This window comes from Callorhinus ursinus, unplaced genomic scaffold (assembly GCF_003265705.2).
Source record: "Callorhinus ursinus isolate GAN/ISIS: 27379988/994484 unplaced genomic scaffold, GSC_fseal_2.0 scaffold25, whole genome shotgun sequence".
NCBI classification, from domain to species: Eukaryota; Metazoa; Chordata; class Mammalia; order Carnivora; family Otariidae; genus Callorhinus; species Callorhinus ursinus.
Genome location: NW_027397087.1, coordinates 8888082 through 8904447, shown reverse-complemented (window position 1 = coordinate 8904447; position 16366 = coordinate 8888082). Strand labels below are relative to the sequence as shown.

At 43.2% G+C, this 16366-nt stretch overlaps 2 protein-coding genes across 2 annotated transcripts in view; one reads left to right on the top strand and one right to left on the bottom strand.

Moving 5' to 3' along the window:
* EHD4 (EH domain containing 4) overlaps positions 1 to 16366 on the top strand; it is a 76124-nt gene that overhangs the window by 37979 nt on the left and 21779 nt on the right. The gene's annotated exons all lie outside the window — the stretch shown is intronic.
* LOC112832788 (ribosome production factor 2 homolog) lies at positions 8369 to 9293 on the bottom strand. The gene has a single exon (XM_025883555.2). The coding sequence runs from the start codon at positions 9290 to 9292 to the stop codon at positions 8372 to 8374; it is 921 nt and encodes a 306-aa protein (XP_025739340.1). The 5' UTR covers position 9293; the 3' UTR covers positions 8369 to 8371.

Here is a 16366-nt window from a genome sequence, read left to right as displayed (position 1 = left end):
CCAGGGAACTTGTTAACAGGCTACTTCCTGACCTCAGCACAAACAACATGGGGAGTGTGGGGTGGGGTCCAGAAAGCAGCCTGTCCAGGGTGTTGCTGCACACAGATCCCCACTTGGAGGAATCTGGGGTGGTGCTGAGTCTGCCTTCTGAGCCTGCCCTTTCCTGTGCACTCTGCCCCGTCCCGCCCCCCGCCCGGAGTCAAGTGAAAGAAGAGAGGATTACAAAGGTGGGAAACCTACCAAAATGGACTTGAGCTGTGCCCACATCCCTGTTTTGCCAGCATGAATGCTGCCCTCTTGGAGGATGTAAGTTGGGGGAGGGGGTGTCTTTGGGTGGGGCGGGAGCCCTGGGCTGTGCTCTGTGACTAGCCACCATCCGCCCCGGCGAGGGCTTTGAAAGGAAGCGGAGCTAACTACCCCACAGTGGTCCCTGGGTGACCCAGTGACCGTGGTTGCATTAGCTCATGGGCATCTGACAGGGAGTCCTAGCCTGACGCTGCTCTCCTCTGCCTGGGTCTTCACTCCATGGAGGAGCACCCCCCAACGTTTCTATACTTCTTTGGAAGTTAGGAGTTTTTGGAACCTCTAAAAAAGAAAGAAGAGATTTTTTTAAAAGATTTCTCATTTACATTTTCAGATGTTCAATAAGTTCACTGCTATAATGAGGACATTCTTGTTATATAACCTCCATCCCAACTATTAGGTGTGGCAAAAGCCCTCTCCCCCCAGTCACTGTGCACCAGTGGGGGACCCCGCCAGACTGGAGGGTGGGAGTGATAGATTGAAAATGCAGGATTCTAGATGGAAGTGGAGCAGTACAGTGCTGAGCAACACTGACCTGAGACATTTTTCCATTTCTCTGGTGTTTCTCCTTACCAGTGGGGTGACCTGAGCAAGCTACTCCAGCTCTTGGAGCCTCAGTCTCCTCCTCTATAAAATGGGAAGAAAAGTACTTTCCTCACAGAGTTAGACCTTGTGAGGGTCTGAATGATTGGTGTGAATGCTTAAGTGCCCCAGAGACATGAGTAATGAAGCGTGCATAGAGTGAGAGGACCCAGAGTATGGCTGGAAGTTGGGTCTCACCCACCGGCATCTGGAGCCAGCAAATGTGGACACATGCTGAAAATAGCGGCGCTTTCAAGGCATCTTTGCTTTCCAGGGAAGCATGAGAAATATCCTGGGACTTAGACTGACAAGGACCTTGCTCTTCCAGGCACCCAAAAAAGGAGAGAGGAGGATAAAGGAAATAGGTGGATTTGACAATAGGTGTGTGGAAAGAATGCCGGGAGAATGCAGCCCAGGAAGGGAGCTGAGCGAACCTGCCAAAGACAATGACCCAGAGGAGGTGTTCTCTTATGGCCAAGAGCCCCGGCTCTCGTCATGTTTCCACTTCTTTTTGCCATAATCTTCTTTCTGGTATCTGGGGATATTTCTCACATGTGCCATGACACAGTTTCCTTTAGAAACCTCTTCTTCACCTGGATTATGTCCGTCTCTTTCTCAAAACCACCTCCTGCTTGAATCCAAATCACAGTGCAAAGCACAAATCAGACCATTCCTCAGCATTTCACGTTTCATTTTGCACAAGTGTGTGTACATACTTGTACACTTGAGATGAAAAGCTTACGTTACAGAAAGTTAGATGGTGAAGAGTGTCCCAACCGCACCCCCAGTTCCTCTCCCAGAGCAGACCCTCTCTGCAGCATCTCCCAGAGCGGGAGGGTCCGCACACTGCTCTACACCGAGAGTTTTCCACTAGCAGTCAATCTTGCAGCGGGTCCTTGTCAAGACTGTAGAGTGTTCCATCATATAGATGTGCCCACATTAACAGCTGGTATCCTTTTGATGGATGGCATCCAAACTGTGCTACAGAATATAGTTTTGCACGCAGGGCAAGTATATACAGTTTGCATAGTAGTGTACAAGTGGAACTCTAAGATAGAAAACAAATGAGCAAAGAAACAAATCAAACAGACTGAGGGTCTGGTTGCCAGAGGGGAAGTGGGTGGGGAATGGGTGAAATTGATAAGAAGTAAAAGATACAAACTTCCAGTTATAAAATAAGTCACAGAGGTAAAAAGTACAGCATAGAGAATGTAGTCGATAATGTTATAATAACATTGTATGATAACTGCACTTATTGGGGTGAGCATCGGGTAATGTATCGAATCGTCAAATCACTATATTCACACCTGAAACTAATATAACATTGCATGTCAATTATACTTCAGTTAAAAAAAAAATGCACTTAGTAGTGAAATTACTGAGTCAAATGGAACTGTGGTCTTTTTATGGAGTTAGCCGATGCCAAAATGCCTTTTCTAGAAGATGTACCTACTTACATTCCTGTCACGAATACGTCCTCCCCAACTCAGGGCATTACTGATTTTTTTTTCCCTTATCTTTATCTTTGATAGGTGAATGGCATCTCATTATAACTCTAATTTTCATTTTTATTATTAGGGTGGTTGAGCACCATTTCCTATTTACAAATACTTCAAAGTATTTCCTTTCTGGAGGTATTTGACCATTTTGAAATACTGTTGGTAACTACGTGAACTTTTATTAAGTAAAATAATTTAGTCATTTTTTTAAAGATTTTATTTATTTATTTGACAGAGAGAGCGCACAAGCAGGGGGAGCGGCAGGCAGAGGGAGAAGCAGGTTCCCCGCTGACCAGGAAGCCCAGTGTGGGACTCTATCCCAGAACCCTGGGACCATGACCTGAGTCAAAGCCAGACGCTTAACCAACTGAGCCACACAGGCGCCCCAATTGAGTCATTTTTTAAATAACCCAATGTGGATTCACATGGTCCGCACTGATTTGATCTATCTTTCCATCGGTGACATAAACCCAGAAATAACTAATAGTTTGGCTTTAGGAGCGGGTTAGCCAATAACTTAATGGCTGGCACTGGTCTTCATGACTGGCTGTTGTCCAAATGCTCACAGAACACTCACGCAACACTGGGATGGTTTAAAAGGAGGAACAGGGCAGGGCAGGGTACTGAGGGTCGGAAGTTGCTTGCAAGCAGTTTGTTGATCCCAAAGTTGTCACCTTCTTGGTTTAACATTTCTCTTGAGAAAAGTGTAGCTTGAAGAAATACTGTCTTTTTGCCCTTCTGAACCACAAAGTGACAAGATGTATTGTCAAGGTAGAAGCCTTGTTTGTAAATATTTAGCCTCCTCACACCTGGGTGGAGACTGTGTCTCATTGGCCTTTTGCCTCAAGAAAATCCAATACAAATACAAACGACTGTCTGATTTATAGATGTATTGTGAGAGGCTTTCTTGCCTTAGGGACACAATGCCCACTTGAAAATGAGGAATGGGCAATCTCTGTGTACATGACACTTGATTCCTGGATTCACTTCTATTCTTAGAAGGGTGGATCTGATGATCTCTTAAGCATTCTTGAATGCCTCAAATTCTGTGACTTTTCCTCTGGTAATTTCAGCACAGAGTTGTTGGCAGTTGGGTGACAAATTATACTTCAGAGCAACTAAAGACCCTTGTGAAAACATGCAAGGACCTTCCAATCAGCCCTGTGTGCCATAGTACATGAGTCCAGTGGTACAAAGAGAGTAAAATGAAACTTGTTACTTGGTAATTTTTTCCCTTAGATGTAGTCATTGAGTATTCCTGTAGGCAGCTGAGCAATTTTATGTTCTTATGCTGGTACTAAACTAGCTGATATCTAGTATAGTTAATTTAAGATCTGGAAAGAAAAAATTCTTATTGATCATCTAACCCATCTGATTTTATGTAGAAACTGAGGCCCAGCAAAGCAAAATGGCTGAACCAGGCTCCAGAACTTGGGGGATTTTCTTGGTAAATTTTCACCAACCTCTCTCTCTGGCAAAGAGCCTAAAATGCCACATAGTGTTGCTGTCTCCTTCCGGGGCTCAGTGCTCTTTAAATGGACTTGCTTCTTAACCTCATTTTTAGTCTGAGATGGAAAACGAGATATGAAAGCCAATCTCCCCCTTTGACGTGGTCACCTGACCAGAGTCCACGGCGTTCATCAGGCTAAATATTCAAATGAAACCTTTCTCTGTTCCCCACCTGTGTGCGGGATGGTGTGATCCCATGATGTGAGCAGCCTTGGGGGTCACGTGGCCCCCATCTGCCCCATTATTATTTTTACAGCAGCCCCAGAGGAAAGAGTGAGGTTGGCTTGTTTATTTTAGGAGGAAACAGGCACCGATAAATTCGTTCACAGAGTTTTGAACTAAATTCCAAAGGAAGAAGGAGTTGGGAGTGGAAATAGAGGATAAACAACACCAAGCCCCTCCAAGGACAGATTTGGTCCTTGGTTTTATTTCAACTGTGGTATGTTCAGTGGCCAAACCCCCTTCAGGCCAGGCACAGTCAGACAGGGAACTCTGCAACCACAGGGATTTTCTTGTAGCCAATTACACTCTCCAAGAGGGGGGCCACCACCAACTGAACACTTTGAGTTGAACACACCCTGAACCCCTCCACGGTGTGGGCCCATAGGGAGGCCCCTGTTCCTCTTCCCTGGCAGTCTTGAATCTCCAGGACAGGGTTTAGGATCAGCCCCTCCCCCACACCCAGTGGGAGCCTAGAACCCTTCCCCCACCCCACTGCTGCCCCCACCTCCGCTTACCCCCACTGCACCCCACCTGTGCATCTGATCAGCTTGGGGTGAGGGGAAGCAGAGGGGGCAGCAGGAGCAGAGTGTCTGTGACTCATCTCCCTACCAGCTTGTTCCCACTGCTCTGGCAAGTACCGCTGATCCAGGGCCGACTCTTCCCCCAGAGGTTACCTGTAATTGCAAAGACAGTACTTCACCCTCAGGGTTTCTTGAGATGGTGATAGGCTGGAAAATGCTAGAAATCCAGACCCTCGCTAAACACCATTATAGAAGAAAAGGAAAGCCTTCCTCAGTGATATTGTTAGCCCAGTCACATAGGGACCAGTAATCTTTACAATATGCTTATTCTTTTCTTATTACAAAAAGAGTATATATTTATTGTAGGACACTTATAAAACTACTTTTAAAAAGATCAAAAAGATGAAAATAAAAATCACCTCGAATGTCACCATCCTGGAGTACCTGTGGTGCCCTGCAGTGGATAAAAGCACAGGTTCTGGGATGCAAGTCCCTGTGTGTGAATCCTGGCTCTCCTAGGAAATAGCTGTGTGACCTTGGATAAGTTATTTAACCTCTCTGAGTCTCTGTATCCTCACCTAGAAAATAAGGATAACGATAGCACCTGTTTCATGGGGTTGTTGTGAGGATTAGGAGAGATTATGTTGGTAGAAAGTGCAGGAATGTTGAGAGAGCTCAGTAAATATTTGCTGCCATCGTTTATTTTGAGCTATCATTCTGCACCCAATCCCAATCACATTTTCAGAAACAGCCTTTTCCAGTTGCAAAGTAAACCCAGCCTGAAAACAATACAAGGACTTGTCGCACATGTTTAACTGAAGTGGCTGCTATTGTTAACCAAAGTGACTACTTTTGAAAATGTATATTTAATACCTGAGCAATCCCAGATATTTGATGTTTATTTTGAGGTTATTTGTACTTCCTATAATTAGTAACAGCTCTTTTTTTTTTAGAAACTCACAGTACTGTTTAAGCCTTGCCCTCTAACTTGCTAAAAATCAGTTATGCTTCTTGTTCCCTTCAGTTCATTAATCAAATTTATTTTATTGTTTTAGATTTTATTTATGTACATTGATGTGTACATATGTATTGTAGTAAGAACACTTAAAATGCCATCCACCCTCTTAAGTGCACAGTACAGTATTGTTAATTATAGGCACAGTGTCGTACAGCAGATCTCTAGAACTTACTCTAGCCTTGGGGGTCACGTGCCTGTTGCTTAGTAATTTCCCATCCCCCTCCTCCCCACCCCCAACCTGGCAACCACCATTCCACTCTGATTACGGGAGTTTGAGTATTTTAGATTTCCTTGTATAAATGGAATCATGTAGTATTTGTCTTTCTATGAGTGACTTATCTCACTTAGTGTAATGTCCTCCAGGTCCATCCATGTTACAGAATTTCCTTTTTTAAGGCTGCATCATATTCTATTGGATGGCTAAACCACATTTGTGTTAGCCATTAGTCTGCCAAAGACATTAACATTGTTTCCCTATCTCGGCTATTGTGAATAGCACTGCAGTAAACATGGGAGTACTAATAATTCTTTGAGATGCTGATTTAAATTCTTTTCAGTTTAATTCTTCTGAATTAATCCCAGAAGTGGGATTGCTGGATCATATGGTAGTTCTATTTTTAATTTTTTGAGGAATAACCCAAATTTATTGGACACCTACTCTGTTCAATAATAGGTACTGAGTACTGGGTATACAGTGAGAGATCGAGTCTCTGCCCTCATAGAGTTTCTGTCTTATTATCACCAAATAAATATATCACCAGAAAGTATAAGTGTTACTAAAGAAAAGTCACTGGTGCTATAAGAATACATCATAGGGAACCCGATTCAGACAGTACAAAGTGTTCTGTGGTGGGCTTTTGGGTTCGAAGCATGATTAAGAATTGTCCCCTGCTCTCAGGCTGCTTATAGTTTAGTGGATGAGCTGTGGCAGAGCACAGACCCTCTTGGGAGGAAATGGGGAAGGTGGGTCTGTTCTACTCAGGTGCAGGAAGGCCTCCTAGAGGGAAGTGACCCAGAGGGAAGGGTAGCTGGAGATGAGAGAGCAGGGCATCCTAGGCTGAAGGAAGTCTGGGCAAAGGTGCAGAGGCAGGAGACTGCAGGAGGCCTCTGAAGAGGGGCAAAGAGCCTGTGTGGTTTATGGGGTGGGGAGCGTGTGGCTTAGTAAGAGACCCCGAGACAAGGCTGGAGAGGGATGGTGGGAGCTAGTCATGGAGAATTTGCAAACATCTCTTCTAAAAGTAATCAGGGCACTCAATGTCTTGGGGATTATCTGCAAATTCTGAGAAGGGGTGGGGACATTTGAGAGCTGGATTGGAGAGGAAGGAGCCCGGGGACAAGAAGTACAGTTTAGAGGTGCCCCCAGCACACTCTTGGTGTCTTTCTGGACGGTCTGCACTGGACAGTCACCTAGGTGCTGGAGGGACACAAAGATGGACACGATGCCGAAGGGACCTCCAGGAGAGAGGCCAGGGTTACCCAGACAAATCAGCACAGTAAGAGCTGTGATGGGGTTTTGAGTGGCCCGGCATGAAACGGGAGCTGTGGGCTGTAGAAGGGGCAGGCCTGTGCCCCGCCAGAGAGGACAGGTCTGAGCTGAGTCTTGGACCGTGGCCAACTGGGCAAGTGGTTTCATCCACCCCAAGAATGGGGCCAGGGACATGGGCAGGGAGAACCCGGCCTCCGTTCTGGCTGTCCTCCATTGTCTTGTATCCTTCTATTGACACACAGCTTATTTAAAACTCCGGTAATTAGCAACTTGGCTCTGGGAAGAAATTTAAGCATTTTGTTTTCTGTTCTATTAAAAACAACTGCCAAATTAGTTTTCTCAAGGCCCCCACCCTATATTTACCTGAGCCAGGGGGCAACAATTTCAGATGTCATTTCCTGGTGGGTCCCTTTGGATGGAGACCACAGCTTCCACGGGGGCTGTGATGGAAGCCCCTGATTGGGTGGAAGGGGCCCCTTCCTTCCTGCCCCCTCCCTTTGTTCCCAGACCATGGAGCCAGGATGCCAAGCTGGGATCTTCCACAGGACAAATTCTCTTTCTCAGCTCCCAAAGCTATAGAGCTTGTGGGTCCTTGTGCGAAGATAGAAACTACATTTTTAACCAATTGGGCTGATGACATCTCCGTTTTGTTCTAGACTAATAAAAGTTCCATTAGATCTAATAGAATTGAGATGTCTGTAATTGGATGAATAAATTTTAAAAATACATTGAGCAGCATGGGGACAAGTGTGTTATGATGTGGATTCCTGTGCCTTCCATACATACTCATTACTACAAGCATACATGCACTACCCCACACGCATGCATGTGCACACACACACCCAGGTGTGTATGTACCCTAGGCTCTGTTGCATTCGCCCTAGCTAGAACGGATTTTCAAACTCAGAGCATTCTCATCCCTGATCATCACTGTGGGAGACTCACTTATCACCTTAGCCAGAAGGTAAGACACTTGTGAAATTACACAACTCTCAAAGTTCCAGTGGATGAGCCAAATTTTACATTAAAGACTGATTTCGACTAAAGCCTAGGGCTCCTGCTTTAGCTACATTCAACACTTTACCCAGCCAAATGCGCTACATATTCCCCTTGATGAACAGATTTCAACTTCCTGGTCCATCCAGCAGTTTGTGGAGATGTGTATCTTCAAACAAGTTTAGCAGCCTTGAGTTCGTTCTCTCTTCCTTTTCTTTTTTTTTTTTAAGTTCCATCAGTTTTTTTTAATTCTCTTTGATTTTTTCTCTTGGTCTTCTGTTATCCTTTCTGCAGGTCGCTTCTTCAACCCCTTCATTTTCCTGGTTTGTAGTTTGCTTAGGTCTTGCTTCTGCATATGAATCCTTCCATAAGTTGTACCAAAAGTATCATGGGAGACATTTTTCTTCTTCTTTGGCTTGAGCGCTTTTGGCATTTTCATAGATAATTTATAAAGATCATCTGATGCCAGATGTGTCCTCCTCAGAACCAGATCCAATGAGGGCCCTATCTCTTCCAATTCAATCCTTGGTGTTCTACAACCAGATTTCTTCAACAGCAACTTATAGCTTCGAAAATAAATCTTCCCATTCAATGCAGTGAAGTGCAGAACATACTCTAAACCAGCCAGGCGGATATTTGGTACTGTGGGGCCTCTGAAGAAATCAATAAGAAGACTTTTTAGCCTTCTGTAGTCTTCTGTTACATCAAAATCATCACCAGCAAATATTAACATGGGTTTTGTTCCCTCGGGACATTTACTATTCTTAATATCTTTTAGAGAGACAAACTTCTCGATACCCAACTCAATCATATCCAGCACGTGGTAGTCATACATACGACCTATTACTAGATTATTTGGCCGCTTCTTATTATGGGAGCCAAACATAAATAAAGAACAATCTGACTTCTTTGAAAAGAATTCCAATGATGTCTGATCCTCAAATGGTCTTGTAATGTTTTTCTTTTTATACAGAACTCCATACGGTTTTTTCAGTGCATACACATCTTTAAGTACTTGTGTCACCATGGAATTTGCATTTCCCCCTTTAATCAGCATAGCATTTTTAATATTTTCACTGAGTTTCGGTTCTCTCTTCTCAAGGAATCTCTTGGCTCTTTTCGTTTTGGGCTTTACAACTCGATCCAAAGCGTCCATGGCTACCCTCTCTTCCTTTTCTTTTCTTTCTAATTTTTTTTAATTTTTAAAGTCATTCTTATTGAAGTAGAACATAATAATGCACTCATTTTAATTGTCCAGTTTGGTGAGTTTTGACCAGTGCACCCACCGCCATCATCAAGAAATAGAACCTTTCCATCCCCCTGAGAAGTTCCTTCTTTGTCCGTGCCACTTTGCAGTCAGTCCCAGCCCCACCCTGAGCCAGAGGCAACCACTGGCCTGCTCCTGGTCACTGTAGCTTGGTTTTGTCTGCTCTAGAATTTCACATAAATGGAATCCTACAGTGCGTACTCTTTAGTGTCTGGCTTCTCTCACTCGGCTTGGTGTTCCCGAGATGGCCCCGCGTGGGCTGCGCATGTCAGTAGCTCATCCCTTTTATCGCTGAGCACTATTCCACTGGTACAGTTTATCCATTCACCCGTTGAGGGACATTAGGAATGTTTCCAGTTTGGGGGTAGATGGATAAAGCTAGCAGCCTTTGTTTTATAGAAGTGTGTCCCTCAGCAAGCATTCCAAGCACATCCTAGACACTTGATAATTAATTAATCCATTTTGACTTTTGTATTTGAAAAGTATTGTTACATTTCTAAATGTTGAGTGTACTTCTAAATTCCAGAGAGAGGCGTTCCAAAAGCTTGTGTAAAGCCAGCTCTGGGAATTTTGAACACAGTTTTCCACAGAAAACACTCAGTCCTTCAGGAAGCGTGTACTGAGGCCTGCCCTTGGTGACCACTGTCTTGGTGCTGTAAGGAGCAGGGTAAAAAGGGCCCCTACCCTTGGGTGTTCACGGCCCAGTGGGGGACCAGCTGTGACCTCAGATGGTACAGGTCTCTGGGGAGCTATTAGACCCCAGTGGGAGCCCAGGAGCAGGAGGTGACTTTTCAGAGGCAGAGTCTGTGGTATTTCCACTCAGAAGTGGGCAGCAGGCGGAATGGGCTGTTAGAACTACAGAGTGTGTTTGGACCAAAAACAGGCAACTCCAAATGTAATGACAGTATGTGGGCTGTAGGCCAAACAGAATAGCAGCCGAGGGCCACATTCAGTCTCAGGGCCACTGGTTTTCCACTTTAAATTGTAGCTCTGTCACAGACCCACTTAGCACAGTGTGACTGAACTCAAGTTGGTAAGAGAGACCTGACCACCCTCTGTAACTGAATCTTTGGGAAAATTCATTACTCTCCTCCCACTCGGTACAAGGTATGCCCTGGTTATCCCAGCCAGTATGGCTATGCACAGGACTTTTATAAGCCAGGAAGTATCTGTGATTAGAATCATAGCTTTATTTTAGGAGCAACCCAGTGTCTTTAGGACCAACTGGTAGAGCTTCACCCTTTGAGGGTCCACCAGCTCTATTTATAAAATATGGGCAGTTCTCTGCTAAGTCGTATCTTCTGTTAGCTATCTTTTGAGCACTGATTGTTTCACTTGGCTCAAGCATCCTAGCGCTGTCACCTTTACCCTAATTGTGATTTCTCCATGGCTGCAGACTATACTTGGACCCAGCCAGGCATCCTTCAACATTTACTGCACTCGCACCATGCACCCATTGCAAAGGTTTTTTTAAATAACCAGTAGATAACATTTTGGAGAGCTTTCTAGATGTCAGGATGACTCAAATGTTTCTCATCTATTAACTCCACAGCCCCATGAGGTATGTGGATGCTATTATTAGCCCCATTTTGTTTATTTTTATTTTTTTTAAAGATTTTATTTATTTATTTACTTGAGAGAGAGAGAGAATGAGAGAGAGAGAGAGCATGAGATGGGGGAGGGTCAGAGGGAGAAGCAGACTCCCCGCCGAGCAAGGAGCCTAATGTGGGACTCGATCCCGGGACTCCAGGATCATGACCTGAGCCGAAGGCAGTTGCTTAACCAACTGAGCCACCCAGGCGCCCAGCCCCATTTTACAGATGAGGAAATGAGGCACAAAGAGGTTAAGTAACTTGCCCCAGCTCACAAAACTAGTAAGTGATGGAGCCAGGATTAGACCTGAGGCAGCCTGAATCCAAAGCCAATACTCTTTTTCTATTTTTTTTTCCCCCAGCTTTACTGAGGCATAATTGACAGATAAAATTTGTGTATATTGAAGGTGTACAACACGATTTAATGTACACATACAGTGACATGATTACTACAGTTAAGCTAATTAACACATCCATCACCTTACCTAGTTACCACCTTGTTTCTAATTGTATGTAATTTGTATTAACTTTACATGGTATAAAAATAATGTATTTGCAAAAACAGTAATGTTGATGAAAACATTAATAGTTCCCTCCCCAGACTTATGAGGACTAAATAAATTAATGTCTGTACACTGATGAGAACAATGCCTCAGTAAGCATATTATTACCATTAGCCATTATTATTATTGTCTGTAACTTTCCAGTTTTGATCACCCTTATACTTACTGTTAAAGCAGAATTATTCATGGCCCTCTTTACAAGTTGATCATAGAGTTCCCTATCATTAATAATGTACACTATCTTAACTAACTTGTAATGTACTCAAAAGTTCAGTGAATAAAACCACTGATTATATGAGTTTATGAGTAATGATCTGATAGTAGAAATCATGTGCATAAGCACATAGTATTCTCTCAGAAATTCTTGAATGAGGAAATTCATCTATGCTTCCATCAATAAATTTCACTGCAATTGTCTTATTTTGTTCTTTCTCCATTCTTTAATAGTGCCTAGATCTTTTCCCACTGCAAGAATGGGTTAGGCAGGTGAGCCCCAAAAATCTTTTATCCCTAAGTGGACAAGAGTAAAGGAAAAATCTGACCACTGCTTTCCACTTGTTTCCTGTGAGGAAACCGCTTCTGACTCAGGTTTTGTTGTTGTTTTTAATTGGAAGCACTTTGTCAAGAATAGATCTCTTAGGACACCTGAAACTAATACGATATAATGTTCTATGTCAATTATGTTTCAACTTTTAAAAGCCTTGAAAAAAGAATATCTCTTATAAAAGTCCAAGGCAAAGCCCATACTCTTAATCATCTCTTGTGCAAGACATTGTCCCTGCAGTTAAAGAATTTATGATCCAATGACAGAGACCTGTACATCCACCTGATTAGAATACACTGTGTAAAGTATATTTAAAGGGCTTGGGGGGCTCAAAAGTGGGAGTGATTGAGTCCACCTACAGCAGGGATTGGAGCCCGGGGGATAGAAATAATAATGAAAGTTTATATTTATTGAAAGTTTACTAAGTCTTAACATTATATCGAGCACATTAAGAGTATTTTCTCATGTAATCACTCAATAGCTCGATTTTGCAGATGAGAAAATTGGGGCTTAAGGAAATTAAGTAACATGGAACTGAATCAAGGTCCAGGTATTTTGAAGAATGATAAGGATTTAGGCTAGATTTCTCGGTCCTACCCCAGAGGGGAAGGGCTCACCAGGGCTAAGGTCCAGCATCAGCAAAGATAGGGGAACTTTGATAAATTTAAAAATCCATCTTCAAATGAAAGCAGATTTAAATTCCATGTTTCCTCAGTTCTTTGGTGCACCATCTAAACATCTATTGGTAACTTTTTAGAATAAAAAGAAGCTACTTTAGATGTGTTTAGACCAGTAGTAATGTAGATCTATCTGTGCCATCCCATTCTTTGGTGTTCAGCCTAGAGTAGTGGTCTTTATACCACCAGGCATCGCCAATTATCTGGGAGGTTTAAAAAATGCAGACCACCAAGCCCAGCCTCAGGGATTCCAATTCTGTACTTCTGGGTGGGGAGGGATCTGCAAGTCTAACCTTTGGCAAGTGCCTTATTTGAGTCTAAGGCCTTACTTTGAGAATCAGTGATCTGTAGGTCCTTCTGAGTCACTGTTTTCTTTCAGCCAACAGACTAAATAAATAACATCATTAAATTAAATCATTTCTTTAAAATCAGCTGGAACTTTTTGGTAGATAAGTACTTGGGTGCCTATCTTATATCATGAAGACATAAGAATTGAGCAGACCTCTTCAGCCTTAAAAATGAAGGAAATTCTGACAAATTCTACAACACAGATGGATTTTGAGGACATTGTGTTAAATGAAATAAGCGAGTCACAAAAAGACAAATACTGTATGATTCCAGTAACATGAGGTACCTAGAGTAGTCAAATTCATAAAGACAAAATAGAATGGTGGTTGTCAGGGCTGGGGGAGGGAGGAATGGGAAGCTAATGTTTAATGAGTACTTAGTTTCAGTTTGGGAAGATGAAGAGTTCTGTAGACAGATGGTGGTGACTGCACAACAATGTGAATGTGCTTAATGCCAATAAATTGTACACTTTAAAAATGGTTAAAGTGGGGGGCTCCTGGGTAGCTAGTCAGTTAAGCATCCAGCTCTTGATTTTGGCTCAGGTCTTGATCTCAGGGTTGCAAGATTGGGCCCCACGTCGGGTTTGGTGCTCAGTGGGGAGTCTGCTCCAGATTCTCTCCCTCTCCCTCTGTCCCTCCTCCCCCTCTAAAATAAATAAATCTTTTTTAAAAATGGTTAAAATGGTAAAATACTAATAACAACAACTGTGTTTGAAAAAAAATGAGCAGACCAACCTCTCCCAGCTGTGGTAATTCTTTGCTTTCTCCTGAGACACTTGGTGATTTTTTTTTACCTTTGATTATACTCCCTAATGTGTAACAAATAATTCCTTACACCTGCTCAATGACAAACAGAACACAGTTGTATCTACCTGTACTTCTTAAACTTTAAGTTCTCCTAGTTACTTTAAAACAAGAAAATACAGACATGTGGCCATTCCTCCAGAGATGAGTAATGACCTCACTTATAGTAAACTTATATCTGGCAGCTCTGTTCCCACTAACTTTTTTATTTCAGTGACGCATTGGAGTGACATCTTTTAAAAAGACATTTAAAATAACTATGAGAAACCCAAATTTAAGTGAAAGTTTAAATACAGGTACTGTCGAGGCCCACCACTCAACCTGGGTGGTCCTTGGAGGAAAAGATTCATGTCTCCGTGGCTGAATTTGAACATGTGCAGGTGCTGACAGCAATGGGGGTGCCAAAAGTCTTTTGGCACTGACTGTAAGAGTATTTCTGATGTGGGGAAAGTTATTCACCAATCATGGTTCTTGGTAGCAAACCAGAGAAACTGATTCTGAGGTAAGCAGAAAAGGAAATTTTCAGAAAATCCAGCTTTGTTTTGTTTTTTTAAAGATTTTATTTATTTGACAGAGAGACACAGCGAGAGAGGGAACACAAGCAGGGGGAGTGGGAGAGGGAGAAGCAGGCTTCCCACGGAGCAGGGAGCCCGATGCGGGGCTCGATCCCAGGACCCTGGGATCATGACCTGAGCCGAAGGCAGGTGCTTAATGACTGAGTCACCCAGGCGCCCCCCGAAAATCCAGTTGTTCACAGAATTAATGGATAGGTTGGAAAGCTAGTCTGAAAAACTAGGTTAGGAAGCCACCACCACTGGACTCTCAATTCAGCACCTCTGCCATGAGGAAATTCTCATTTTTCAGGGCACCTGGGTGGCTCAGTCAGTTAAGCATCTGCCTTGGCCTCAGGTCGTGATCCCAGAGGTCTGGGATTGAGCCTTGAGTCTGGCTCTCTGCTCATCTGGGAGTCTGCTTCTCCCTCTCCCTCTGCAGCTCCCCCCTATAGTTCTCTCACTCGCTTACTCACTCACTCTCAAATAAATAAAATCTTTTTTTAAGGAAAGGAAGGAAGGAAGAAAGAAAGAAGGAAAGAGAAAGAAAGAAAGAAAGAACGAAAGAAAGAAAGAAAGAAAGAAAGAAAGAAAGAAAGAAAGGAAGGAAGGAAGGAAGGAAGGAAGGAAGGAAGGAAGGAAGGAAGGAAGAAAGAAAAAGAAAGAAAGAAATTCTCATTTTCCCTATGACTTTGCATCATTCCCTCAAGATTCAACAACCCCATCTGGTGGGAGGAGATGATTCTCTGGTTCTAGATCACCTGTCTGTACCCCAATCTGGCAATGAGTAGGGTAAGGGACTGTCTGCTACACTTTCAGCGTCTATGGCCCATATGGGACCTCTCATCCAATAGGAAGGGTGTCCAGCAAACTCAACTCATGTCCACTCCAGTGCCCACATGCAGGTCTTTCTGGTGGTCAGTTCTAAAACATCTTCCTGGCTCCCAGGACACAGCACCATCATTCATCTGCTGAGGATCTCCTACCCAGAGTCTGGGACTATCTGATGGACCCAAATCAGTCTGGAATGACAGAAGCACCTTGGGAGGCAGTTTGTTCTGGCCCTGCAGGGACAGAACTCAGAGTGAAATCTGGACTCTGAATCTTTACATACTGCTGTGCAACCCCATGCAACAGGTCTTTGATTTTCTTCTGTTCTCACCTGACTGCTGATCGTGATGAAAATAAACTCTGGCCCACATTCTGACAACTACCTTTGCCCACCTGTCCCCAGGGAATCAGGGAGTGCCACCGTGAGACAGAATAGAGAAGTGAGAAGTATGAACGGGAAACACACAAACATGTAATGACGATAAACACCATGTTCAAGGGCGGTGCTTTCCTCTGGGGAGAGTGCTTGAGGAAGGGTCCACAGGGGATTTCAGCATTTTTGGAATGTTTCATGTTCTTTATTAAAATTGTGTCTAAATCCTTTTGTTCTTCAACTACTCCCTTTACACCTGTTCTGCAAATTTATAGAAACTTCAGTCCATCGACCCCCTTTATTTTTGAAAATAGATCATTCTCTAGATGCTTTCTCGTCTACCTTAGAACGCTCAGAGTTGACCAGTATTCCAAAATTAGCGTTAATATTTTTGTATTTGTGATGTCGTATGTATCTGTTGGCTCTTGAGTATTGCTTTGTTTTTTTTAACGTTTTACGTGAATGTTATCATGCTGGATATATCCTTTTGAAACTGACTTTTCGCTCACCAGTCTTTTGGAGATTTGCCTGTGTTGACAAGTGAAAATCTAATTCATCCTCACTGCTCTATGGAATTTTGTTATATAAATAAAGTACATTTAAATTCTTCAAAGCATCTGAGGCAAAAAGGCCAAAGGTCAAAATTTATTAAAGTTATGTGATGTGAGCCTATCAGCATTC

Bases quoted from the DNA above. Each gene is read 5' to 3' on its own strand.
- LOC112832788 (XM_025883555.2), bottom strand. From the start codon at position 9,292: ATGGACGCTTTGGATCGAGTTGTAAAGCCCAAAACGAAAAGAGCCAAG.